This window comes from Canis lupus, chromosome 2 (genome assembly GCF_011100685.1).
Source record: "Canis lupus familiaris isolate Mischka breed German Shepherd chromosome 2, alternate assembly UU_Cfam_GSD_1.0, whole genome shotgun sequence".
In the NCBI taxonomy this organism is placed as follows: domain Eukaryota; kingdom Metazoa; phylum Chordata; class Mammalia; order Carnivora; family Canidae; genus Canis; species Canis lupus.
In genome coordinates, this window is record NC_049223.1 from 22,290,165 (window position 1) to 22,317,108 (window position 26,944).

The following is a 26,944-nucleotide window of genomic DNA, read 5'->3' on the forward strand; positions in this document are numbered from 1 at the left end:
GTGGTTACCAGGGGTTAAAGAGAGGGGAGAATGGAGAGGTGACGGTTTAAGGCTACAAACTTTCAGTGAAGCTACATAAGTGGTTCGAGAAGTCTATAATACAGCATAGTGTCTACAGCTAGCAATGTTGCAATATATACTTAAAATTTGCTAAGACAGTGGATCTTATCTTGTGTTCTTCCCACATACAAACAAAATAGTGAGGTGAAGAGTATGGGAGAAAATTTTGAGAAGGGATGGTGGTTATGACCTCGATGGTGGTGGCAGTATCATGCATACTTACCCCAAAGAAACTGAATTGTTGGAACGGAACGGAAAGAAAAGGAGGGGAAGGGAAGAGAAGGGAAGGCCTGGCTTGGTTGGTGGATCCTGAACTACTGATGTTGGGGTGGTCAGTTCGAGCCTCATGTTGAGTAGAAATTAGTTCAAATAAATGAATTTAAAAAGAGAGAGAGAAAGATAAAACTTCAGAGTTTTAGAAAATTTAAAATACTAGACTGTGGATCACACTAGCTTCAGAGTCATTCCTTCAGGGACTTTCTTTTTCTTGAATGAGAAGCCAATATGTTTCGGCATCCTCAGACTGGATCCCCAAATTCCTCTTTGGATCAGCACCTTACTTGTATGGGTGAACGACCATGTGAATTGTCAGAGCATCTGCACAGGGAGGGAGGGGCACAGTCACGTGGGATTAAACAGACTGAAAGTCCCGGTTGGGAGCATGGGTCATGTGTTGGCTCACTTCTCCCTGGACGACCTTCACCGGGTTAGAAGCCCTTGAAAAGCACTTGCTCTGCTCTGGGAGGCAGTGAGGATCTCTGCGATCTCGAGGAGCAGGGTGTGCGGGCATCCATCCTCTCCGCCCGGGGCGCCCAGTGCGTGGACCCAGGAGGCCCGGGGCATCTCCGCACGACGGAGAATCCGGGAGTTCTACGCGCTCCGCCTGGGCCACTACTGCTCCTCATCAGCCCCCACCCCCCCACGCCCAGCCCTGCAGCAGCTGTCAGGCCCTGCTGAGCCGTCTCCTGTCGCGGCCATGAACCAGCGCCAGGCAGCCGCCCGCCTGCGCGTCGTGCTGGGACACCTCGGCCAGACCTCCGCCAGGACCGGCGTATCCTTTGGGCTGCGGGAGCTCGGGCTGCAGGAGGGGTGGCCTCCAGGGTCCCCTGGGTCGGCGCCCGCGTCCCCGTGATGGTCCCGCCTGTTCCGGGCGCCCGGGGCGGGGGGCAGGGCGGCAGGCAGCAGGGGGCATCCGGCCGCCGGGAGGGCGCGGGCAGTGCGGGCCCCGGGGCTGATGCGCGCCCCCAGCCCCCGGCGTCCGCGCCGTCCCGGGCCCGGGGCCCCGCGCTGCGGGCGGAGAGCAGGCGGCGTGCGCGCAGCTCCCCGGGCCTCTGGCCGCGGCCGCCCGGAGCCCGGGAAAGGCGAAGCACGGGCCCGGCACCGCGCGCGGAGCTGCCCGGGGCGGCCGGGCGGGCGGGCGGGCGGGCGGCAGCGGGACCCTCGGGCCGGGCCGGCCCCCTCCGCGGGGGAGCCCGCTCTGGCCGCGGCCCCGGCGCTCCCCTCCTGCCCGGGACCTGCGTGCGCCGCCCGCCGCCCGCCGCCCGCCGCGCCCAGGGGCCCGCGCTCTCCGCGGCCTCGGCCTTCACGAGGGCAGCTCGCAGGCGCCGTGGGCGCCACTGCTGTGGCATCCAGGACACGTCGCTGCAGGACAGGGACACCAAGTTGCCGGATAGAACCGGGTCTCCTGATCCCTCTGGGGGCCACTTCGGGGAGCCTGGGAAACGCTGCGCGCGATTTTCCCTTAAGCCGCGGGACTAGTCTCTGTCCTGCTGTGGGCAGGGTCCTGAAACCTTTCCTACAAATGAGACTGGCTGTTGTAGGATTGCTCTGAGTTCCAAGCCGCGATGCAGCGGTAAACGAAAGTCCAGCCGCCCTCCCACAAGGCTGATGAGGTGATCTCATCCGACGGGCCAGAAAGCAGAAACCCAGGCCAGGGGAGAGGCACACTCTTGACCGAAGCCATTTAACTAAAGCAGTGTGTTCCCGGGACGGGCACCGTCAACAGCAGCTGGAAACTTGCTAGAAAGGCAGATTCCAGGCTCATCTCTGACCCTGGACTCCTAACACCCGGGAGTGGGGCCCAGCCATCTGTTTTCACTTGTTTCGGATACATGCCCAACAGTGAGAAGCACCAACATACTGGGACTAGGGATAACTGGGTCCAGTCTGGTACTGCTGTTAACATTTGATATCATGGGCCCCTGGGTGGCTCAGTCCACGAGGCATCTGATTCTTGGATTCTAGCTCAGCTCTTGATCTCAGGGTTATGAGTTCAGGCCCTACACTCGGCTCTATGCTGGGCAATCAGCCTACTTAAGAAAGAAAGAAAGAAAAATCTGATATTCTGATCCTGCTGGTTCTTGCTTTTTTTTCATCTATGTTTCCTAGAACAGCACTATCCAATCAACTTTCTTTGATGCTGGAAATGTCCTACACCAGCATTGTCCAGTACATGTGGCCATTGAGCACTTGAAATATGGCCAGGGCAGGCTTCATTTTCATTCTCTTTATATTAAATAGACAGACGTGGCCGGAGGTTCTGGTATCGGACAGCTCTGCCAAGATGTTCAATGAATGTGTATGTGGTTAGTGCTTAGAGAGGATCCTGGAAATCCTGTGGCAGTTTCTTCCCAGCCTTAACTGGTCTTAAAGAGATGTGGATTCTGGCACAAAGCAGGGATTTTTTTTTTTTTAAGGCATAAACCATAAGGCTTTTTTAAAATGCAGATATGCATTGAGAAGAAAATAAATATGACTTATAATTCCACCACTCACAGATCATTATCAGTCAGCTTTTTGGTGTGTTTCTTTTCTATGAATTTACATAATTATAGTCATACTGAATGTACAGCTTTTTGCATCTATTTTTTTCATGTTTACTAATATTATGTAGTAAACACCAGAAACATTTGGCTTTATATAATACCCATTTCCACACCATTAAAACATTTTTTAGAGAAAAGCAACTACCACCACCAAAACACACAGTGGTAGGAAGAATTTTGGACTGGAATATTGCTTTCTGGCCACATCTTGCTAGCAGCTGACAAAGGTCATTATCCTCTCTGCCTCAGGGAGAACAAACATTGGCTGGCAGTTCTGTGTCCCTGGCTGTTTCTCTCCTTGACAGTAATACTGTCCCCAGTTACATAAAGACATGACAAAAATAACATGTTTATGAGTAGTGACATTCTGACAGTCACTCCTTAAGCTAAAGAAACAAACAAAAAAATTAAAAGGAAAAAAGGAGGGACACCTGGGTGGCTCAGAGGTTGAGTGCCTCCCTTTGGCCCAGGACGTGATCCTGGAGTCCCAGGATCGAGTCTGGCATCGGGGTCCCTGCATGGAGCCTGCTTCTCCCTCTGCCTGTGTCTCTGCCTCTCTCTCTTGTTTCTCTCATGAATAAATAAATAAAAATCTTTAAAAAAAAAAAAAAAAAGAAAACTAGAAAGAATTTCTAGAGTTCCTGGCTCTTTAGGATATTTAAAATTATACTTGATTGTATGGATCACACTTTTCCTGCAGCCAGTGTCTATTTAATAGATATTTTTTAGGGGATCCCTGGGTGGCGCAGCGGTTTGGCGCTTGCCTTTGGCCCAGGGCGCGATCCTGGAGACCCGGGATCGAATCCCACATCAGGCTCCCGGTGCATGGAGCCTGCTTCTCCCTCTGCCTGTGTCTCTGCCTCTCTCTCTCTTTCTGTGACTATCATAAAAAAAAAAAAAAAAAGATATTTTTTAAAAGCCAGCTAAACTGTTTCTCATATTTGCACTGCATTACCAATAAATTCAATAACTCTTGTGAGAAGCACGTTTCTTCTCACTTCTATTTTCTTTTTAAAAAGTTTTATTTGTTTGCTTATTTATTTATTTATTTATTCATTCATTTATTTATCCATGAATGACACACAGAGACATAAGCAGAAGAAGATGCAGGTATCCTGATGCAGGACTCGATCCCAGGACCCGAGCCGAAGGCACAACCACTGAGCCACCCAGGTGCTCCTCTCCTCACCTTTAGACATGAACCTTACAATGTTTATTTGTTCAGCAGTTTAGTGGAAGGAATAGTCACATAGAAAGGGAAATCTATGAAGGAAACAATGATGGCTCAAGTGTGGGCTCAGCCATTCTCTGCTGGGTGACCTTGGACCAGTTACTGAGCCCAGGGGTCCAGGCCACCTGCTCTGGGCAGCTGGAATGCTGATAAAGGTCTTGGGGCTTCCAGCCCCTCCTCAGGACTTTGTGAATTGAAATGATGGAAGCAAGGGCGCATACCTGTCATCAGCTCTGTGTGTCTTCCCGGATGAGGGCTAATCCAGGGCCAACTGTGGGTTCCAGAAAATGCTGACTCTGAAATTTAATTTTATTTGCCTTAATTCATATTGTAGGTAGCTTACCCCACTTCGGGAGCTGTGTCTCCAAACAGCTTCCATCCTCCACAATTCCAGTAAGTAGATCTAATGGTCATTAAAAACCATATGATTGAGATATATATACACACACACACACACACACACACACACACACAGCTTTTTCTAGTGGGAATTAAGATATAAAATACAACAGATCATGTTGCCTGGTGAATTTATTACACAGGGGGTGGGGCCCCTGGGTGGCTCCGTGGGTTAAGTGTCTGACTCTTGATTTCTGCTCAGGTCATGGTCTCAGGATGGTGGGATGGAGCCCCATGGAGGGCTCTGTGCTCAGCAGGGAGTCTGCTTGCACCTTTCTCTCTGCTCCTCACCCTGCCCTGCCTATCCTCCCTCCCTAAAGAGAATAAATAAAATTAAAAATATTATTCATTATAGAAATCCTCTGTTGCCAGGACTTGTTCTATTTAAACCTAGGGAAAATGTTAAAGACCTTGACTTTAATACTTATATGTATTTTAACATCCAGAAAGGCAAAAAATATCAGAAGTTAATAGTCTGATTATTTCAAATTCAGGCATGTTACGTCTCATTGAAGTTAGCCTATAGTTTGTGGCCATACTGCTCTATCAGCTGGTATCTTTGGCTTATCTTAAATTACCTTTCTCGTGGAAGACTTGATAATCATGGAATATTATCACAGAGCCACAATTCTGATCTAGAATAATGGATGGGGTGCTCTGAGCTGTGCATATGCTATGCACTGAGTTTGCTTTTTGCCACTTTGATTTCTTCTGAGTATGTATGATTTAATATAAAATGTAAAATGTGTTATATGTAAAATAAAATTTAAAATATAAGATCTATTGGATTGTTTCCCACCTGAAAACTCATAATATTCCTGACAAATTACAAATTACAAAATCAGAGAAATAAAAGGAATTGAAAAAAAAACCACCCACAATTCCATTACATAAAGGCAATCACTTAAAACATGTGGTTCTTTTTTTATTTTTCATTTTTTTCCAAGTAGTGTCTTGGTTTTGCACAAATCTAACTATATATTATAATCACTGTTCATGCTCTTAAATTCTTCATTTTTTTTTAAAAGATTTTTAATTAAGAGAAAGCAAGAGGGATAGTGAGTGAGGGGAGGGACAGAGGGAAAGATTCTGAAGTGGACTTCCCCTTAGCAGGTAGGAATCATGGGGCCCTATCTCAGGACCCTTAAGATCATGACCTGACAGGAAATTACCTGGGGCACATGCTCTTCACATTTAATTCCTGAGTCCTACCTATCCCATTGACTAGATATAAGTCATTAATTGTTTTTCTATTTTTTGGTGACAGTAGTTATTGTTTTGGATTTAAAACTTTTTAAAATAAATGTTCACATTAGGGATTCCTAGCTGGCTCACTCAGAAGAAAGAGCACATGACTCTTGCTTCGGGATTGATTATGAGTTGGCTCCATGATAATTTGAAAGTTTTCTTTCTTTTAGGTATACTCGGGATAATGATGTCCTAAGCCTAGAACAGAGAAAATTTTATGAAGAAAATGGGTTTCTTGTCATTAAAAGTTTGGTGTCTGACGCTGACATTCAACGCTTTAGGTACAGTAACCTTTCATTATTTTACAAAATATGTTGTATGTTTGCGTTGGGAACATGGGTAAGAGGAGAGTGTGCGTGTTCAGATATTTTTCAGGGATTGGTTCCTTGGGACGTGGTTGGGAACATGAGCTCTGGAACCAGTAAGGCTGGCTTTAATCTTAGCCCTTCTACTTAATCTTGTGTGCCTGGGGCAACTTACTTTCCATGCCTCTCCTTTCCCATCTGTAAATTGGGGAAAATAGGGGCAGCCCTGGTGGCTCCTCAGTTTAGCGCCACCTTCAGGCCAGGGCTTGATCCTGGACCCCCAGATCAAGTCCCATGTTGGGCTCCCTGCATGGAGCCTGCTTCTCCCTCTGCCTGTCTCTGCCTCTCTGTCTCTCTTTGTCATTCATGAATAAATAAATAAAATCTTTAAAAAAAAAAAACGGGGATAATAGTACTGAGCCCTAGTGTTGTTGTGAGGACTGAATAAAGTAAAAGACGCACAGAGTGCTTCCAACCGGGCCTGGCCCATGGAATGGAGGAGAGAAGTATTTGCCATTGTTACTCAGATGCAACCAAATCACAGATTTTCCCCACTGTTTTCTTAGGCTAAGGAAGATGTGAGTTCTCACAGTGAATTCTGGCCTCACAGTGAGGAGGCAGGGGCTTGTGAGCTGGCCATTTCCTCACCCTATGCTCAGAGCTGCTCAGCCTGGCCTGGAGGTCAACTTGGTGCAGAGACACCATCTCCTCAATCTTTGTGGATCTTTCCACAGAACTGGCCAGGCAGGTGCCTGGAGCCTACAGTAATGACATCATCTGCCAATTTCATTTCCTAGGGACCAGTTTGAAAGGATCTGCAGAGGGGAGGTGAAACCAGAACAAATGATGATAATGAGAGATGTGTCCATTGCAAAATCAGAATATATTCCAAGTGAAAGGATGATTTCAAAGATCCAATACTTCGAAGACGACAAGGAACTCTTCAGATACTGCACTCTCCCTGAGGTTGGAGAACCTTCCTGTGTTTTCTTTGTTTTTAGGTTAACAGCCCACCGACATGCCTGCCTCAGGCATTGCTGCTTTTTCCTTTATCTGAGCCCCTCTCTGGTGGCTGTAGAGCAGTGGATCTCAGTTGGAGGAGCACATCTGGTGGCACCTGGAGCCCTGTCAGGTTGTCACAAGGTTTGGTCTGTAGAGCCTGGGCATGCCGCTAATGGAGCCCAGGGAGCCTATAATGCACAGAACAGCCCCTCCCCCCAATTAATGAATTATCCGGCCCCAAATGTCAATACTGGCCAGGTGGAGATACCCTGCTCTGGCGCTTGGTAATTAACCTGGTGGAGAAGGGCGGGAATTCTGCAGTGGAGAGGGGGAGCCTCTCTCACACTGAATATGGGCATATCAACAGGAGTCACATTGCAGATCCCACTCACTGTACATCCATTTATTGTTGCTTTTGTTTCTGTGAATCTGGTAGTAGAGGTTTAAGTAGGTCTTTAGAGTTAAACTTGTCTAAAAAATTATTCTTTAAGCATAAATCATATTTATAAAGTTATCCACATAATATAGAAAATGTAAAGTGAAGTCTCCCAACTTTCAGCCCCACTCACTGCCAAGCTTTTAGGTGTATTCAACTAGAATTCTTTCATGGTCATGAAAATGCATCCGTAACCCCCCACCTTTTGTGTTACACAGAACGTACTGGTTGTCACTGTGTTTTGTCCACTTATAATAGACCTCACACATCTTTCCATATCACTTACATATTATTACTGTTTCTTTTTTTTAACATTTTATCTATTTATTCATGAGACAGAGAGAGATGCAGACATTGACAGATGGAGAATAAGCCACCTGTGGGCAGCCTGATGTGAGACTTGATCCCAGGTCCCCAGGACCATGACCTGAGTTTTTTTTTTTTAAGATTTTATCTATTTATTCATAGACACAGAGAGAGAGAGAGGCAGAGACACAGGCAGAGGGAGAAGCAGGCTCCATGCAGGGAGCCCGATGCGGGACTCGATCCCAGGTCCGCAGGATCACACCCCAGGCTGCAGGCGGCGCCAAACCGCTGCGCCACCAGGGCTGCCCCATGACCTGAGTTAAAGACAGATACTCAACATTGAGTCACCCATGTGTTCCTTGAATAGTTTTATGCGGCACTTTGCATATAGAACATTTTGGAAATTATAACCGCAAGAGCTATTAGATAATTTGACTCATGTGGGAACCTGGCTGGTTTAGTGGGGAGAGCTGCGACATTTTTTATTATTTAAGTGTATGCGCCTTTTTTTTTTTTTTTAAGATTTACATATTTATTTAGGCAGGAGAACTGGAAGGGGGCAGAGGGAGAGGCAGAGAGAATCCTCAGGCAGACTCCCTGCTGAGTGCTGAGTGCCTAGAAAGACACAGGGCTGGACCCTTATACCCTGAGATCATGATCTCAGCCCCATCCAGAGGTGGACATTTAACGAACTGATCCACCCAGATGACCTGAGCATGTGGCTCTTGATGTCTGGGTTTTGAGTTCGAACCCCAGGTTGGGTGTGATGATTGCTTAAAACTTAAAAAAAAAAAAAAAAAAAAAATCTGGGCAGCCCAGGTGGCTCAGTGGTTTAGCGCCAACTACAGTCCAGGGCGTGATCCTGGAGACCCAGGATGGAGTCCCATGTCGGGCTCCAGGCATGGAGCCTGCTTCTCCCTCTGCCTATGTCTTGCCTCTCTCTCTCTCTGTCTCTAATGAATAAATAAATAAATAAAATCTTCAACAAAAATCTTTAAACAAATAAAAAATAGACAGAAAATTTCCCTCCTGAGAGAAGACCGTATACACAGGCCACCTATGATGTCCAGCCCCCTTGAGCTGGGGACAAAAGGGGATGTTGCCTAACTGAACCATCCATTCTCCTCACTCTTAAATCCTGCTATGGCAATGGAACTTGTGAGCATTGATCAAAGAGGAAAAGCCTGAAGTTAGAAGCAACTTGTGTTACATGAATCCTGATGAGGCCTCCAGGGTTCCCACCATTCTCAAGTGTGCACCATGCACCTGCTGGTTCATGAAATGATTTTTTGGAGGTAGGGATGATTTAGTAGTTGGATATTTATTTCAATGTGTATTGGAAAAAGTAACCAGGGCATTAAACTTATCACTTCAAGAATACTATTAATCAGGATAAGACAAGAGCTAATTCAGGAAAATTATTATTTTTTAAAAGATTTATTTATTCATTCAGAGAGAGAGAGAAAGAGAGGCAGAGACACAGGCAGAGGGAGAAGCAGGCTCCATGCAGGGAGCCTGACGTGGGACGCGATCCCGGGTCTCCAGGATCACACCCCGGGCTGCAGGAGACGCTAAACCGCTGCGCCACCAGGGCTGCTATTCAGGAAAATTATTGACTAATATTGGGCAGTTAGCAACATATGCTAGACATCATAAAATGGCTCTTGAGTCACTGAAGTTTAGAAGTCGGGGGGGGGGGAGGGCAGAGGGAGAGAAACACAAGTAGACTTGCCACTGAGCAATTAGCCCAACCTAGCCCATGATTCTATGACCCTGGGATAATGACCTGAGCTGAAATCAGGAATCCGATGCTTAACCAGCTGAGTTACCCAGGAACTTCTACCAAGTGTTTTGCATAACTATTGGCGTCCTGGCTTTTGTAATAAATAATTGTACTTTGTACCACGGGCCTGTTTATTTGATTTTTTGTGAAACTTTTTTTCCTGTTTTCTCTTAGATTCTGAAATATGTGGAGTGCTTCACTGGACCCAATATTATGGCCATGCATACAATGCTGATAAACAAACCGCCAGATTCTGGTAAAAGACTCATATTTCAAGGAGAAAAACAAACAAACAGGAAGTTTCAAGCATTCCAACTATAGCTGTGTGTAATACTGCTAAACTTTGATAAATAAATATTTATACACTTTCATTTACGTCTCAAAACAGCACACATCATAATAGTTGAGGTAGAATAGTTATTTCAGATATTAACTGGAGAGTTATTGTTGCTTTTTCAGAAGACAGGCTTGCTTCTAAAAAGTGCGATTAAATAAACATGACTGTTCATATACCATCGGTTGCTATTATTATAATCATCACCTGTAAGGTTTGTTAACCATTCTCACCTATGATAGGGTGAATTCTGCTTTTCTGATTGAAGATATTATGATTACTAACAAAATTAAAACTATATTTATGAATCACAAACTACAGTTGCTCTTAAAATTCCTTGTCCTTGCTGAAATGTAGCTCCTAAGATCTCATTACCACAGAAAGCGATTTGAAAGCTAAAACCCAGGAATGAGTATTTCTAAAAAAATTTTGTGTAGCTCACCCGGGACTTGAACTCATGAGCCTGAGATCAAGCCTTGAGCTGACATCAAAAGTCAGATATCTAACTGACTGAGCCACCTAGGTGCTCCAAGGAATCTGCATTTTTGAAGCCATCCCCAGCCATTGGACCATGCTGAGAAATTCTGCTCTACCTGTGATAAATTGATCCTTCAAGATCCTTTATCCTTCTCCACTTTTTCTGGAGAAAAAGAGCCAGGAGAACTTTATTTGACAGGCTTGTAGTTTAATTAACATCACCAAATCTTTCCTACCCTGGATGTCTTGTTTAGAGACGTCATAAAACATAAAACAAACATAAACATGGCTGAGGGAGCTGTGGTCCTCCATAGTGATGTACACCAAGTGCTTTTCGTTCTGTGATGTACTTTTTGGAAACCTTTTATTAATTTAGTTAATGATACTTTTTTTGCATCAGCCACTTACAAGGCTAACAGAGAACCTCCAATTTGGTTACTCTCTTCAAGTATTAAAACTTTTTTTTTTTTGGTACTCTGCTCTGTACCCAAACCACAATTACAAAGAAATAAAATACAATAGAGTTCATGACAATTCAGTGTATGAATTGCTAGTGAATGCTGTGTGTCAGTACGTCCTCGGCTCCCAGGAACCCAGAAAAAAAGTAGAGGATCTGGAGTTGCCCTTTGGATTTGATATTCGAATTTGATGCTTATCTCTCTGGACTGATTTTCTGTAATGTTGTTTCACTTCTTTGGGTTTTTCAGGAAGTCATTGTCGTGGTTTTGCAGGCAAAAGAGATGAAATCTGAGATGCGAGTGTGTGTTAACAGCAGGATCTGTTTCAGGCAAGAAGACATCCCGCCATCCCTTGCATCAGGATCTGCACTACTTCCCCTTCAGGCCCAACAATAAAATTGTCTGTGCTTGGACAGCCATGGAGCACATCGACAGGAACAATGGCTGCCTGTGTGTGCTTCCAGGCACACACAAAGGCCCTCTGAAGCCACACGATTATCCAAACTGGGAGGTATGTCTTGTTAGAGGAGGAATCTTTTTTGTTGTTGTTGTTATTATCTTTAAGATTTTATTTGGGAGAAGAGGGGAGGAGAGACAGAAGGGAAGGGGAAGGGACAAGCAGATTCTGCTGAGCATGAGTCAGATATATGCTTGAACTTCGCACCCTGAGATCATGACCTGAGCTGGCTACAAGACTTGAACACCAAATTGACTGAGCCACCAGGACCTCTAGAGGCAAAAATCCTTTATTTTCTTTTTAAGATTTTATTTATTTATTCAAGAGACACACAAGACAGAGAGGCAGAGACATAGGCAAAGAGAAGCAGGCTCCATGCAGGGAGACCACTGTGGGACTCAGTCCTAGGATTCCAGGATCATGCTCTGGGCCCAACATGGGCGCTCAAGTGCTGAGCCACCCACGTGTCCCAGGGAGAAATCTTAACCATAATATTTTTTGTTTTGATTCTACAACAGTATCCATAAAGAGCTTTAACAATGAGATGGCATTTCCTTCTTAAGAAAACATGGTTTTGGAATTAGGATCAGGGAACATTTGCAACACCATGTGCATGTGTCAAGTGCCGAGTACTTCTTACTCACTGATTGATGGCTCTTGGCATAAAGAAGAGAGAGGAATCATCTCTTTCTCTCTAGAGAGATCAACGAAGACCCTGAGGAAGCATGAGTAGTATTCCATTCATAACCATTGCATGGCTTATGGATTGAGCTAGTGCTGTTGGAAGTATAGAAAGCTTTTGAGCCCATAAATGGTGACATCAAATTGGTCCTTCAATAATGATAATCTAGAGGCCTAGAGAAGAATATACTGGAGGTGAGAGTCCAGAGGCAGAGAAACCAGAGAGGAGGTGATAAGTGTTTTAGGTATCAGACAATATGGTCTTGAAATCCCATAATGATGGTCAGAATGGGATAGAGCACGGGTTGTTAAGGCAGGAACAATGGATGTGATCTGTAGGAAGTAAAGAATATAGCTTTCAGGACTTCTGTCTCAATTAGATTCTTGCGCTGAGGATTAGTGCCAAGGAAAATACTGGGGGTCTGGATTCTGATATAATGGAAACTGTGAGATTCACAAATTCAGTTGAGTTTTGGGGAAACTTTGGTGCAGGCAACAGAAGTGGGCTGTGGCTGACTTAAGCCAAACGGAGTGTTTTGGAGGGTGGCAGGCACCTGCTGAGTCCATGGAAAGGCTGGCTAGCTCTGATGAGCGGGAAAGTGGGGGTTATATTCCGTGGGAACACTTAGGGTGGGGCACCTAGTGGGGTCAACTGAACTGTGATCATGACCAGTGCCTTCCATCCTCTGCTCAGATTCAAAGTGACCACAGTGGGAGGTTAGATTGACTTAGCTTAGGTCACGTATCAACTCTGGCCAGGAGAGAAGTGCACTGGATGAAAACCACAACTGAGTCCAGCAGGAAAGCAGTCCTTTCCCCAGAAGAATGTGGCATAGTCTCAGGAAGGGAAATGTGATGCCGTCCTTCCACCATAACTATTACTTAATGAAATAACTGACTTGGGAAATAGTTATAAAAACAGGATCTTTGAATTTACTGTTTTTCTTTCCTTACTCTGGATGTGACACCAGTGCTTTCTGAGCTGAGAAAAATTGAGATTTTCTCTCTGCTGGTTTGGGAGAATAGTTAGCTTCTTAGAGGTACTCCTGAGTTATAGAAGAATGATTCAGGCAAAGTTCTAGGTGAGGAGAATATCATCCTGGGAAAGAATGATTATACATTCAGGCTTGAAAGGTGATCTCCCATGTTAACTGCAACATGCAACGTTGATCTAGATCCTCAAATATAATACAGTTATGACGGGTATGTGGAAATTTCAGCATCTTCCTTTGCCTCCCTAAATCCATGATTTTAATATCACAATGTGACTTTCACAGCCACACATCTGAGAAGCTTTTGTATATTTGCAGTACCTTTTAAGAATCTATTTATCTTTCTCTTGGAAGAGCTTAGGAAACCTTTGCTTTTCCTAATGAGTCATTGATAAAATTTTTAGTCATTGGGTTCCTCAAATACAGAGTTGGGTTCTCTTATGCGTTCTAGGGGGGCGTGAACTTAATGTTCTATGGGATCCAGGACTATGATGAAAACAGCCCCTGCGTGCACCTTGTGATGGAGAAGGGAGACACCGTTTTCTTTCATCCTTTGCTCATCCACGGATCTGGCTGGAACAAAACTCAAGGATACCGCAAGGTATGCATTACATCACCGTGCTTTCCAAAGACGAATAGGTTAGAAGCAAAAATGTCAAGATATGTGAAACTTTATGAGATTTGTGATGTTTAACTAAACTGCTCTTGCTCTGGTTTATTTACCAGGAAATATATTTGATACCTCATACTTTTTTTGCTAAGTTATCAATAGGAGACGAGTGACCTCAGTTTCCCAATCCTACTGATCCTGAATTAGGAACATTCATAGAATTGCTTCAGAGAAAGAACATATTTGGTAGCCCACAGCCTGTGCTTTTGGAGACAGAAACAATGGCTGATGTACTAAAATCTTAAAATGGGAAATGGATATAGGAACCGTTTATGACGGCAGTATATAATAGCTTTGTTATTGAATTGGCTGCCCAGAAATAAGATTTAGCAGCGAGCCATGGTTTTCGCCCCTTAGCTATGAATATATTAAAAACCTATTGATTTCATTGCTTACATTAAGATTTGACAAAATTTCCCATATTCCCAGATTTCTCTCTTCTCAAAAATTCAGCAGCTCTGACAGCACTGTGGACTGACATTACCCACATTACATGGCTCTTATTACAATATATTAGGGGGTTTTGGGGTTGAGTGAAGTGTGCCAGTTTGTCACACCAACACCCGTTGTCTCCCTAGGTGCAGGGTAGGCTACCAGGTTTCATCTTCTATTCATTCATATTTCCACCAGGTCAACAGGGCCAGGATGAGGGTGAGGCAAGAAAGCCCTCTCCTCCAGGGAAAATATAACAGGGTTAGGAGGATGGTGCTAAAATACCTCAACAATCAAGTTAAATGATAGTTTAAGGCAGTATTTAGAAAATCAACATCAATGCAAAAAAATATCTTTGATGAACACAATGCCAAAATTTTAAATAAAGACTAGATCAGACTCCCCACCAGCATGACCCTCAGAAGTATACAAGCAGGCGGTACAGAAACAAGACATAAATAATGTGAGTGTTGTGAAATTCATGAATTTGGGCCTTATCATGTATCCTTGGTGTCAACATTCAACTTGAAATGAAAAATGGAAATTTAGGTATATGTGTATCAAAATAGGAAGCTAAGATAAATAGTTTGAAACTCTGTATGAGTTAGAAAATTGTATTACTTCCTATATGATCAGGATCATAAAGTAATATAGGATAGCTACATATTGAAAGATTTCATGTCGAATCCTTAGAAAATAGTATAAAATGATTACTGTAGGACCTAAAAGGTAAATAAGAAAACCAAGTAATGTGGTTGATAACATCCTAACACTGCAATTTTTTTCAATAGATTTTCAACTACCAATTTGGGAAAAGATGAACCTTACAAAAAGACTTCAAAACACGTATATAGTAATGTACTTATCGCCTCTGGCCTCAGGTGTCACTACTCCTTGGTGTAGTGTGGGGGCATCCATGGGAAATGATGTTTGTGATACCACTGTCTAGAAATCTCATGTTGAGGGCAGCCTTGGTGGCTCAGCAGTTTAGCGCAGCCTTCAGCCCATGGCTCAGCGGTTTAGCGCAGCCTTCAGCCCAGGACGTGATCCTGAAGTCCGCGGATCAAGTCCCACATCAGGCTCCCTCCATGGAGCCTGCCTCTCCCTCTGCCTGTGTCTCTGCTGCTCTCTCTCTATCTCTCTGTGTCTCTCATGAATAAATAAATAAAAATCTTAAAAAAAAAATCTCATGTTGCGAGCAAAACAGGCAGACCTGAGAAGCGAAGTCACCACAAGAGAGCTAACATGTGACGAGGAAAGTGAGTTTTAAGTTTATCTGCTGATAACCTTTTCAAGAATAGGGAGAACCAGGGCACCTGGGTGGCTCGGTGGTTGAGTGTCTATCTTTGGCTCAGGTCATGATCCTAGGGGTCCTGGGATTGAGTCCAGCATCGGGCTCCCCGTGGGGAGCCTGTTTCTCCCTCTGCCTGTGTCTCTGCCTCTCTCTCTGTGTCTCATGAATAAATAAAATCTTAAAAAAAAAAAAAAAAAAGAATGGGGAGAACTAAGTAACCTCCTCTTACCTTCAGAAGGAAACAAGATGAGTGCCGTATATGAATGCTATTGGACTTCAAATGTTCTTTTGATTTGACAGGAGTGGATGTGTATATTATTTTCCTTTGCAAGGTATTTTGTGTTTTTTTTTTCTTGATCTTTAGACATTAAAATAACAAAGCACCACAAACTCAGCTGAGTAACTAACTTCTGTGACTAAGAAGAGGATGAAGAACCCTGGAACCCATTCCTGTGTAGGACTCGAGGACATGCACTCGCTAGATAAATCACATGTTTAAAGTCCTCTTACTCTTGTCATTATGTTCTCTGCCCATTTTGAAAACAGGTATCCCAGGGAGCTTAAAACCTCTTGGAATTTCTCAGTCAGCCTTTAGCTGTACCTAGGGGGAGAAAAGACTCCAACCCCAAAGAGACTAATCCAAGACACGATGGAACATTCTAGAAATCAAATGCTAGTGAAATAGCTGATGTTCTAAAAGAAGTCTTTCTGTTTGGTTGTTGCTGTTAACAGATTTTTTTCTCCCCCAATATTAATCATTTCACCCTGCACAGGCAATTTCCTGCCATTTCGCCAGTGCTGACTGCCACTACATCGATGTGAAAGGCACCAGTCAAGAAATCGTTGAGAGGGAAGTTATGGAGTTAGTACACAGATTATACGGAATTCCGAAAGATACCAGCTTGCAGGTACGTTTGTATGAGATGAAAGATTTATAAGAGTATTTTCTTCAATGCATGACAATACTCATATCTATTTTTTTAAAGATATTCTTTATTTATTTGAGAAAGAAAGAGAGAGGGAGAGAGAGCATGAGCAGTGGGGAGAGAAAGAGGGAGAGGAAGAAGTAGACTTCCTGCTGAGCAGGGAGCCTGATGTTGGGATCAATCCAGGATCCTGAGATCATGAACTAAGTGGAACATAGAGGCTTAACCAAATGGGCCACCAGGCAACTCTGTTATCCCTGATTTAATTTGGAAGCATAATGTGCATTGTTTAGAGCACCGTGCAGAAGCCTTGCTGAGATCCACTGAGAATTTCAGCTAATACTTGCTTCCCCAACATGGTGCACCTGAGCTTCCCAGGCTTCTTTATGTCTTTTGGCCGCCCTGTGCTGTGTAGGCTATCCTGTTCCAGGACAGGCAGGTAGGAAAGGAAACAGCAGATCTGGAGGAGAGCAAGTGAACGACAAAAGCCACCTTCTGAATGCACATAAGGAAAGTTAAAGGTTTGGGATGTTACCCATAGGCCTCCCTTAATTTCTCTACAACAGAGTATTTACATATATGCAGATCCAATAACTGTCCCAGAAGCAATTCTCAAGCAGGTTTCTGTGTGGGTCAGTTAGCATCTGGGGATCCACGGAGCTGATGGCAGAAACCACTGATGCTTATCAAGAGGGGACATGAGACATTATTTCATATGCTTTGCTACTTAATACACAACACTTGTAAAGTAGTTGCGTGTAGCTAGTGGGCATTCAGTGCTGCCGATGATCCCCAGACAAATTACAGTCAAGCCAAAGAAATAAACATATTTGCCTGGTAGACAAAGACATTTTAGCCTCCGAACCAAGAAGCTGATCCTATGTTCCAATTTGCAGAAATCACCAATATATGTTTTCCTAGGGGGTGACAGGACCTCCACGTAGACTGAATGTAATGATAACTCGGCCCCTCTAGTACTGTGAAGAGTACCGCACACCAGCACTACGCTACTGGGCCACTGGGAATCACCTTCTGAAAGTCATTCCCAGCTGAAGAATCTTACTTCCCCCTTGGCCCCTTCTCCCTTTAGAACCTACGAATCCACCCCATATCAGAAGAGGCTCTCATTTCACATTTGCCGATGGTGGGAAGTCTTGTCCTTCTCTCTTTGCCCAGTTTTTAAAACGCTTTTATGAAGGCATCCTATTTTGTCAAGTGGGGCTTCCGGGTAACACACTGATTCTTGCAGCAGGAAAAAAAAGCATATGTTGTGTTAGCAATTTGTCAGGGTTGTAAATGAATGAACTGCCTCCAGTATTTATTTCAATTATTTGAGAGAGAGAGAGAGAGAGAGAGAGAACGTGAGCAGGATGTGGGGGTACGGGCAGAAGGAGAGGGAGGGAATCTCCAGCAGTTTCCCCACTGAGCCAGGACCCCAACATGAAGTCCATCCCACCACCCTGAGATGAGTTGGGCTCTTAACTGACTGAGCAACCCATGTGCCCCTCCCTCCCCGCTCTTAAGGATAAAATGAAAAGTCCAAGAGGCTACCAGAAGTGATGCAGGTGACAGAGCTACATTTCAGAGTCAGGTTGAATTCTGAAATTAAGCATTCCACCAGACCTTGCTGTCTGCTCAAAAATAAACAAGAAACCAGAAAGCTTGTTGAATCAAAAGTCTCAGTTGTTTGATTAAGAATAAAGCAATAATACCAAATCAACCCAATACCAAATCATGACCTGATTTTCACTGAGGAGCAGATCACTCTAGATGAGGCAGCGAGTGGCTAAAGGAAAGCCAGACAAGGAGTGGGGTCTCCTTTACCAAAAGCCTGCCCAGCCTATTGAGGACACCTGTAGTCAACAGGAGCACCAATTAGCACAGGCTGGCCTCTGGCTCTCTCAGTTTGTTCAACACGATTTCAGATATTGACAAGTAAATTATTGGGAGTCTGAGAATATGGTTCATTTACTGATAGGACCACTGTGAGAGTTTTTCCATTTAACTATTGGTAGATGCTAGAAATCTTCTTTGTCCGATGCCCAACAGATTCTCAGTGTTCCATGGACTCACTGTATTTGGCTTTATTTCCAGGAGGTGTCTAGATATCGAGCCCGGCTGGTGAAAGGACGAAGAATTAGCCTTTGAAGTAGCCGCCTGCTGGAGCTCTTTGAGAGAAAACCAAAAGGAATCAAGATGCCTACGGAACATGTTTTATTAATGAGCTGTCCTAATCTTTCCTGCCACTTGTTATGAAGATCACAACGCACTTACAGGGAACTTTATGGGATTTGGTTAGCTCTGGGTGAGGGGCTGTTGCTTTAATGGATGAACAGATGTAACACTGGCCTATTACTGTCGTCAGGAATACTACTTTGCACCTAATAAAGGTCACTGATGTCTAATTTAAGTGTGTTCAGTTACTTTCATTCAGTTAGCTCTTTGCCCAAGCAAGAAGGAATGCTTTAAACTAGGGTCTGCTGACTTTTTTGCATCCCTCTTCTGGAAATCCCACCACCAGATTTCATGGCATGAGAGACTTCTCAGATCTAGAACACTGTCCTCTACACACACGTTTAATGGAGGGCCTTGTGGAGAGAGGACGAGGGTAGATGCTCATGCTTTGACACAGGGGTCCCTTGCATGACTACTCCAACCCAGCCAGCCTCCTTAAAATAGACAGGATCTTTCCAAATCCCTTTCTCTGTTGCTGAACAAGGAAGACAAAAGTGACTCCCTCTGCTAGTTTTTATTGAGTTAGGCAGCTGGAAACCCTCAGCATTTATGAATGAAACCTAAACTCTCTCAAGGTACAGTGAAATTGTTACTTTCGATTTCTAATGGGCACGAACTGGGGAAATTTGTTTTATTTCATTTAAAGATTATTTATTTATTTATGTTAGAGAGAGAGAGAGAGAGAGCGGGCACAAGCAGCAGCAGGTGAGAGGGGTAGAGAGAGTGGGAGAAACAGACTCCCCGCTGGGCAGGGAACCTGACAGGGGGCTCAACCCCAGGACCCTTAGATCACGACCTGAGCCTAAGGCAGAAATGTTTAACCCATTGAGCCACCCAGGTGCCCCATGGGGACTTTCTTGTAATACAGAGCTGTGTTTCTACACCAACTGAGAGCAGCAAAGACACATACTACTGATTATTAAGCATACCAGTTAGAATTTAGATCAGGAAAAACAAGGAGTCCCCTTTTTTCAATCTGCTAAGCACAAGTTGTGTACATTGTGCACAAATGTACGTTCACCTTTTTTGTTGGTTTCTTTGTGAGGACACTTTTTTACTTCTTTCTCTTTCTCTCTCTCTTTCTTTCTTTGAGAGAGAGAGCTCAGAGGGAGAGGGAGAAGTAGACTCCTTGCCTAATGGGGGCTCGATCCCCAGGAACCTAGATCATGACTTGAGACAACGGTAGATGCTTGTTACTGAGCATCCAGGTGCCAGGGGGCCACAGTTTAAGCTCATATCCAGCTGGAAACTGGAAAAGACAAGACAACCCCTGATAGGCTTTAAGGAAATTGGATTATGGAAGAATTGGTCATAAAATGTACATAAGGAATGCAGTGTAATCAGCATGTATGTAGCCCTGTTCTAGCAAAAACCTTTCGAACTCTTTTCAAATTTCAAATACTTATCAAAAAATAAACTTCAACGGGGAAGCAGACAGCAGGGGATCCCTGGGTGGCTCAGTGGTTTAGCACCTCCCTTCAGCCAAGGTTGTGATCCTGGAGTCCAGAGATTGATTCCCACAGCAGGCTCCCTGCATGGAGCCTGCTTCTCCCTCTGCCTGTTCTCTACCTCTCTCTCTCTCTCTATGTCTCTCATTAATAAATAAATGAAATCTTAAAAGAAAAAAAAAAAAAAGGAAAGCAGACAGCACAGTTTATGTCCCTTAGGCATTTCTGGTTGCCAACTAGTCTCTCAGGAAACAATTTATTTCCCATTTGTTCTGTGTCCCTGGTGTTATTAATTCATTTCCCAAACATCCAAGCATCCATTCCTATTCAGCGCAAAGCGCAATAGGACTAGATGTCAAAGAAAGACAACAAGTGGAGGAGTTAGGACGGCTCCTTTTGTCTGTGTGGACCCACCTGGGAGAGGTGGGCATGAGGATCAGCTGTAGAATGGAGAGCTGGGACGGGATTACCACCGGATCTTGGCAGAATGAGGAGCAGCCTGGTTTCCCAGTGGCTGTAAAGGGGAGGGATTTATCCTGGGCTAACCTTTTATTTCCCCAGAGACTCACTTCAAAGGGCTATAGGAGGTACTCCAAGTGCAGACCAAAACAAATAGAAAGGGTCCCTTTCGTTGATGATTGGCACTGACAGCCTCAGAAAAACAGACCTTGGCTCCTGGTATCTGCTTGGAGTTCCTCCTTTGTGAGCCACAGACTGAAGCAGTTTGAAAAGCTTCTGATTGAATCAACAAAGCGTGGTAACCTTTCCCAAAGCCAATCCTAGTAATATGGCTGCATGGTTCAAACCAAATCCACCTGTGCAAGACCTTTTCCTACTAACCCTGGGCAGGCCTGCAGCTCAGATCCCGTACCCATCCTGTATGTACAGCATAGCCCACCACTTGGCCTTGATACTTTTCCAGAAGGGTTGATTTTTTTTTCCCATGTTAAGATCCTGCCTTCCCAAATAGAGAGGGTAGGCCCCTAACCTCTACACCAAATGTGGGGTTTGAACTCACAAACCTGAGATCAAGAGTCTGCTCTCAGGGCACCTGGGTGGCTCTGCGGTTAGCAACTGCCTTTGGCCCAGGGCGTGATCCTGGAGTCCCAGAATTGAGTCCCACATTGGGCTCCCTGCATGGAGCCTGCTTCTCCACCTTCCTGTGTCTCTGCCTCTCTCTCTCTCTCTCTCTCTCTCTCTCTGTCTCTGTGTATCTCATGAATAAGTAAATAAAATCTTATAAAAAAAAAAAAAGAGTCTGCTCTCTACCAACTGAGCCACTTAGGCACCCCTAAATTTATTTTGCGTTGTTTTTCAAGAGATTATAAACGACGGCCTATGCACAAACCAGGGGTATAGCAGGGGAGATGGAGAAATATACCCCTGCCAGGCAGAGAACTGAAGTGGGGGTGGATAGGACCTTGAGATCATGACCTAGCAGAATGCAGATGGTTAACTGACTGAGCCCCCCAGTCACCTCTAGTTTTGATATTATTAAAGAATTTTAAAATGGTAATAAAATGCACAGAACATACAATTTATCGTCATCACCATTTTTAAGCCTCCAATTCAGTGGCATTAAGTACATTCTAATCGTTGTGCAACCATCACCATTATCCATCTCTAGGACTCTTCGTCTTGAAAAACTGAAACTTTGTCCCATTAAACACTAATGGGACACTTTGTCCCCATTCCCTTTCCTCCAGGTCCGGGCACCCACCATTCTATTTTCCATCTCTATGAATTTGACTACACGGATAACCCAGACAAGGGGGATCCTACAGTATTTGTTACTCTGTGACTGGCTTAGTCACCTTACATAATGGCCTCAGAGTTGATGTATGTTGTAGCTGATGTGTGAAAACTTCTTTCTTTTTGAAGTCTGAATAATATCTATGTATGCGGGACACCTGCATGGCTCAGCGGTTTAGTGCCTGCCTTTGGCCCAGGCCGTGATCCGGGAGTCTTGGGATCGAGTCCCACATTGGGCTATCTGCATGGGGCCTGCTTCTCTCTCTGGCTATGTCTTTGCCTCTGTCTCTGTCTCTCATGTATAAATAAATAAAATCTTTAAAAAAAAAAAAAAAGAAGGGAGTGATGATGTTACAAAGCTGTTTTCTATGTTTATTGTTTATGATGATCATGCTAATAAAGCATGCAGGACTTGTGGTTGCCTTGCAAATGAAACCCTGGCACAATGATTCTGCTCCCCCCCCCCCCGCCCCAAACATGATGGTCCTTCTGGAGGCTTTGGAGGAGGGGAATTTCACAGGAACATGAAGGTTTTGATATTGGGGTGGAATGGCTCTGCCACTTCCTAGGAAGTTAATGTCCCTGAGCCTGTTTCCTTAATCTAAGGTAGCAACACATATGTCTGACCTCTAGGGTGACAGTAGAAGATAAACAGGAGAATATATGGTACGGGGCATGCAGCACTGCTTAGATTCTTTTCAGGAATAAAGAATTGGGGCCCCTAGGTGGCTCAGTCCGTTGAGTGTCGGACTCTTGATTTCAGCTCAGGTCACGATCTCAGGGTCATGAGATCAAGCCCTACATCAGGTTCTGCACCTGTGCTCTGGGCCTGGAGCCTGCTTAAGACTCTCTCCCCCTCTCCTTCTCCCTACCACCCCCTCTCAACAGCTGATATGTGTGTGCGCTTTCTCTCCCTAACAAACAAACAACAACAACAAAAAACAACAAAACAAAAGAAAAAAATATATATCTCTAGTCTTGGAAGGGCTGTCAGCAGATGTTCTTCAGGTGTCGGCCCTCAAGAGAGGGCCTCAGCTCCAGAGCTGCCTTGGCCAATGTCAAGTGGCCAAGGCAGCTCTGGTACTGTCACAGTGGCTGGTACAGTGTTACAGCTGGTACTATTTAGGGGGTGTCAAGGCTGACACTTCTCAGCCCAACTCAAGGCAACTCTAATGGGCTGTCCCATTTCAGAATGTCTCTCGGCTCAGGGTGTCTCTTTCTCTAAGTTGTGCCTGCATTAGATGGTCCAAATCCTTTTAATTTTTGACTATGTAAGAGGAAAATGACATGTAAGTGATCATTAGAATTTGCATTCCTTTAAAAAAAAAATAAGGGGGAGTCCGGATGGTGCAGCGGTTTAGCACCGCCTTTAGCTCAGGGCATGGTCCTGGAGACCAGGGATCAAGTCCCACGTCGGGCTCCCTGTATGGAGTCTGCTTCTCCCTCTGCCTGTGTCTCTGCCTCTCTCTCTCTCTCTCTGTCTCATGAATAAATAAATAAAATCTTAAAAAAAAAGAATTTGCATTCCTTTGATAATAATGAGATTGAGGAAATTTTTAAGGATGGGAACAAGATAACAATGCCCACTCTTGCCACTTTTATTTAACATAGTACTGGAATTCCTAGCCACAGCAATTAGACAAGAAAAAGAAATAAAAGGCAGTTAGGTTGGAAAGGAAGAAATAAACTGCCAATATTTGCAAATGACATGATATGTATAGATAGAAAACCCTAAGGAAATCATCAAAGAATTATTAGAACAAAATAAATTCAGTAAACTTGCAGGATACAAAATCAATATACAGAAATTTGTGGTGTTTCCATACACTAATAATGAAACATTTGAATTAAGAAAACAATCCCACTTATAACTACATCTAAGACAATAAAATACCTAGGCATAAATTTAACGAAAGAGGTGAAAACTGAACACTAACATCTATAAAGCACTGATGAAAGAAACTGAACACACAAATAAATGGAAAGATAGTATGTGCTCATGGATAAGAAGAATTAATATTGTTAAAATGTCCACACTACCCAAAGCAATATACAGATTCAGTCCAATACTTACCAAAATTCCAATGGCATATTTCACAGAATAGAAATAATAACTCTAAAACTTGTATGGAATCACAAAAGATCCTTATGCACCAAAGCAATCCTAAGGACAAAGAAGAAAGCTGGAGGGTATCACCCTTCTTGATTTCAAACTATATCACAAAACTATTGTAATCAAAATAGTATGGTATTGGTAGAAACATCAACACACAGATAAACGGAAACATTGAGAGCCCAGAAAAAACCTACAGATGTATGAACAATTAATCTTTGACAAAGGAGCCAAGAACATAAAATGGAGAAAAGACGGTCTCTTGAGCAAATGGTGTTTTCATGCAAAAGAACGAAACTGGACCACTGTCTGACACCACACACACAAATTAACTCAAAGTGGATTAAAGACTTGAATGTAAGACCTGAAACTGTAACATTCCTAGGAGAAAACAAAGGCAGTAAACTCCTTGATGTGTGCCTTAGTGGCATCTTTGTGGGTATGACTCCAAAGGCAAGGGAAACAGAAGCAAAAATAAACAAATGGGACTACGAAACCAAAAAGCTTCTGCCCAGCAAAGAAATCCACCATCAAAATGAAAAGGCAATGAAATGGGTGAAGACATGTGCAAGTCATATAAATGGTAAGAGATTAATACCCAAAATATATAAGAAACTCCTACAACTCAACAACTTAAAGACAAACAACCGGCTTAAAAAATGGATAGGAGACCTGAATAGACATTTCTCCAAAGACGACAGATGGCTAAAAGGCATTTGAAAATATGCTTGACATCACTAATCATAAGGGAAATAAATCAGAACCACAATGAGGTATCATCACCTGTTAGAATGGCTATTACAAAAAAGACAAGTGTTGGAGAGGATGAGGAAGAAAGGGAACCGTTATGCACTGTTGGAGGGAATGTAAATTGGTGTGGCCACTGTGGAAAACACTATGGAGACTCCTTAAGAAAATTAAGGACAGGGCAGCCCAGGTGGCTCAGAGGTTTAGCGCCACCTTCAGCCCAGGGCCTGATCCTGGAGACCTGGGATCCAGTCCCATGTCGGGCTCCCTGCAGGGAGCCTGCTTCTCCCTCTGCCTGTGTATCTGCCTCTCTCTCTCTCTGTGTCTCTTATGAATAAATAAAATCTTAAAAAAAAAAAAAAGAAAAAAGAAAATTAAGGACAAAACAACAGGACCCACCAATTCCACTTCTCAATATTTATCCAAATAACACAAAAACATTTAATTCAATAATGTTTTACCTTTATGTTCACTACAGCATTTTGTATAATAGCCAAGGAAACAACCTAAGTGTTCAGAAGCAGATAAATGGATCAAGAAGATCTGGTATATTTATATAATAGAATATTACTCAGCCACAAAAAAGAATGAAATCTTACCATTTATGACAACATGGGTTGAATGTGAGAGTATTATGTTAAGTAAAATAAGTTAGAGAAAGAAAAATATAGCATTTCACTCCTCTGTAAAATCTAAAAAAACAAACAAACAAACAAACAAAAAACCCCAAACCCAACAAACTCAAAGAATCAAACTCAAAGATGTAGAGAACAGACTACTAGTTGCCAGAGGAGAAGGAGGTGGTGGGTAGGCAAATGATGTGAAGGAAGCCAACTGCATGATGATGTTTGGTAACTAAACTGTAATGGTGATCACACTGTGGTATATACAGATGTTGAATTATAAAGCTCTACACTGGGAACTTACACACACACACACACACACCTATATACATAGATATATATGTATATAAATGAACAGAGGGCATGGCACGCCTGGGTGGCTCAGTGGGTTAAGCATCTGCCTTTATCTTGGTATTGGTACAAACATAAACACACAGATAAATGGAACACATTGAGAGGTCTTGGGTCATGATCTCAGGATCCTGAGATTGAGCCCTGTGTCGGGCTCCCTGCTCAGTGAGGAGTCTGCTTCTCCATCTCCCTCTGCCCCTCCCCCTGCTCCTGCTCGCGCTCTCTCTCTTAAATAAATAAATAAATAAATAAATAAATAAATAAATAAATAAATAAAATCTTTTTTTTTTTTTTTAAAGAGAGTTATTTATTTATTCAGAGAGAGAGAGAGAGACAGGCAGAGACACAGGCAAGGGAGAAGCGGGCTCCATGCAGGGAGCCCGATGCAGGACTCAATCTCAGGTCTCCAGGATCACGCCCTGGGCTGCAGGCGGCGCTAAACCACTGCGCCACCGGGGCTGCCCAATAAATAAAATCTTTAAAAGATTGTGAGCAATCTAGGAACCGGACACTAAGAAACACAAACTTGGTTGATTTGGGGATTTCTGCCCTAGGTTGGGAGTTGGGTGATCCTTTTTCTGTCAAGAGCCAGAGAGTAAATATTTTCTGCTTCATGGGCTATACTCTGCTGCAACTACTGAGCTCTGCTGTTACAGCAGGGTCAACAGGTAAATGAAGAGGTGTGGCTGTGATCCAATAAAACTCTGTTTGCAAGAACAGGCAGTCTGCCAGATTTGACCCCAGGGGGTCTGTTTGCCTGCCCTGCATTGGATGAATATGTCTATTTACGAATAGCAAACAATTGCCAGTGTGCCTTGGCAGAAAGCACCTGGCATTGTGAGAGCATTGCTTTAGTAGACCTCCCTGTTTTTTCGAGATTAACAGGAAGGTGCTGGAGAGCCCAGCCCCACCCGGTGCAAAGCACAGCTTGCTTCCTTATGTGATGTGCAACTGTTTGGGTTTTTTTTTCTCCTCAATATGGCCAATTGTTCATGATCAACTCTGGCATACCATGTGAAGACTTGTTCCCTGACTCTTCTGGTATAACTTGTAGGCCAGAAAGGAGCTGCTCGGCAATGGGGTGGGAGATACACAGTACTGAAGGACTCTACTTAAGTGTACACATTAGTATCCATCAGAAATCTTGGTTGCAAACAACAGAAACTGACCCTAACCATGGGAGACAGGAATCAAATCATGTTAGCAGGCTTTCCAGGGCTTAGGGAACTGCTGTGTGGCTGGCAGGGGTAGGGGGTGGGGGTGCCAGGTGCCAGGTATGCAGTGGACAAGAGACCAGCACAGTGGCTATGAGTGATCTATGTGCCTCTGCCCCCTAGCCCTTGCAAACTTGGAGCCCCT

The 26,944-nt window shown here is 43.9% G+C and overlaps 2 protein-coding genes across 2 annotated transcripts in view; one reads left to right on the forward strand and one right to left on the reverse strand.

Annotated features, from left to right (window-relative positions):
- The first annotated feature begins 868 nt into the window (after positions 1–868).
- Positions 869–18,718, forward strand: LOC478001 (phytanoyl-CoA hydroxylase-like). The gene is given in 9 exon segments (NM_001253721.1): positions 869–1,111; positions 4,451–4,509; positions 5,934–6,044; positions 6,866–7,034; positions 9,770–9,851; positions 11,194–11,375; positions 13,446–13,595; positions 16,164–16,298; positions 18,411–18,718. Coding segments are annotated over 9 exon segments (1,017 nt in total). The 5' UTR covers positions 869–1,036; the 3' UTR covers positions 18,465–18,718.
- Positions 4,398–26,944, reverse strand: part of MCM10 (minichromosome maintenance 10 replication initiation factor) — a 106,113-nt gene continuing 83,566 nt past the window's right edge. The window contains exon 21 of the mRNA XM_038530101.1: positions 4,398–4,412. The gene's annotated coding sequence lies outside the window, so the exon portion shown is untranslated. The remainder of the gene's footprint in view (positions 4,413–26,944) is intronic.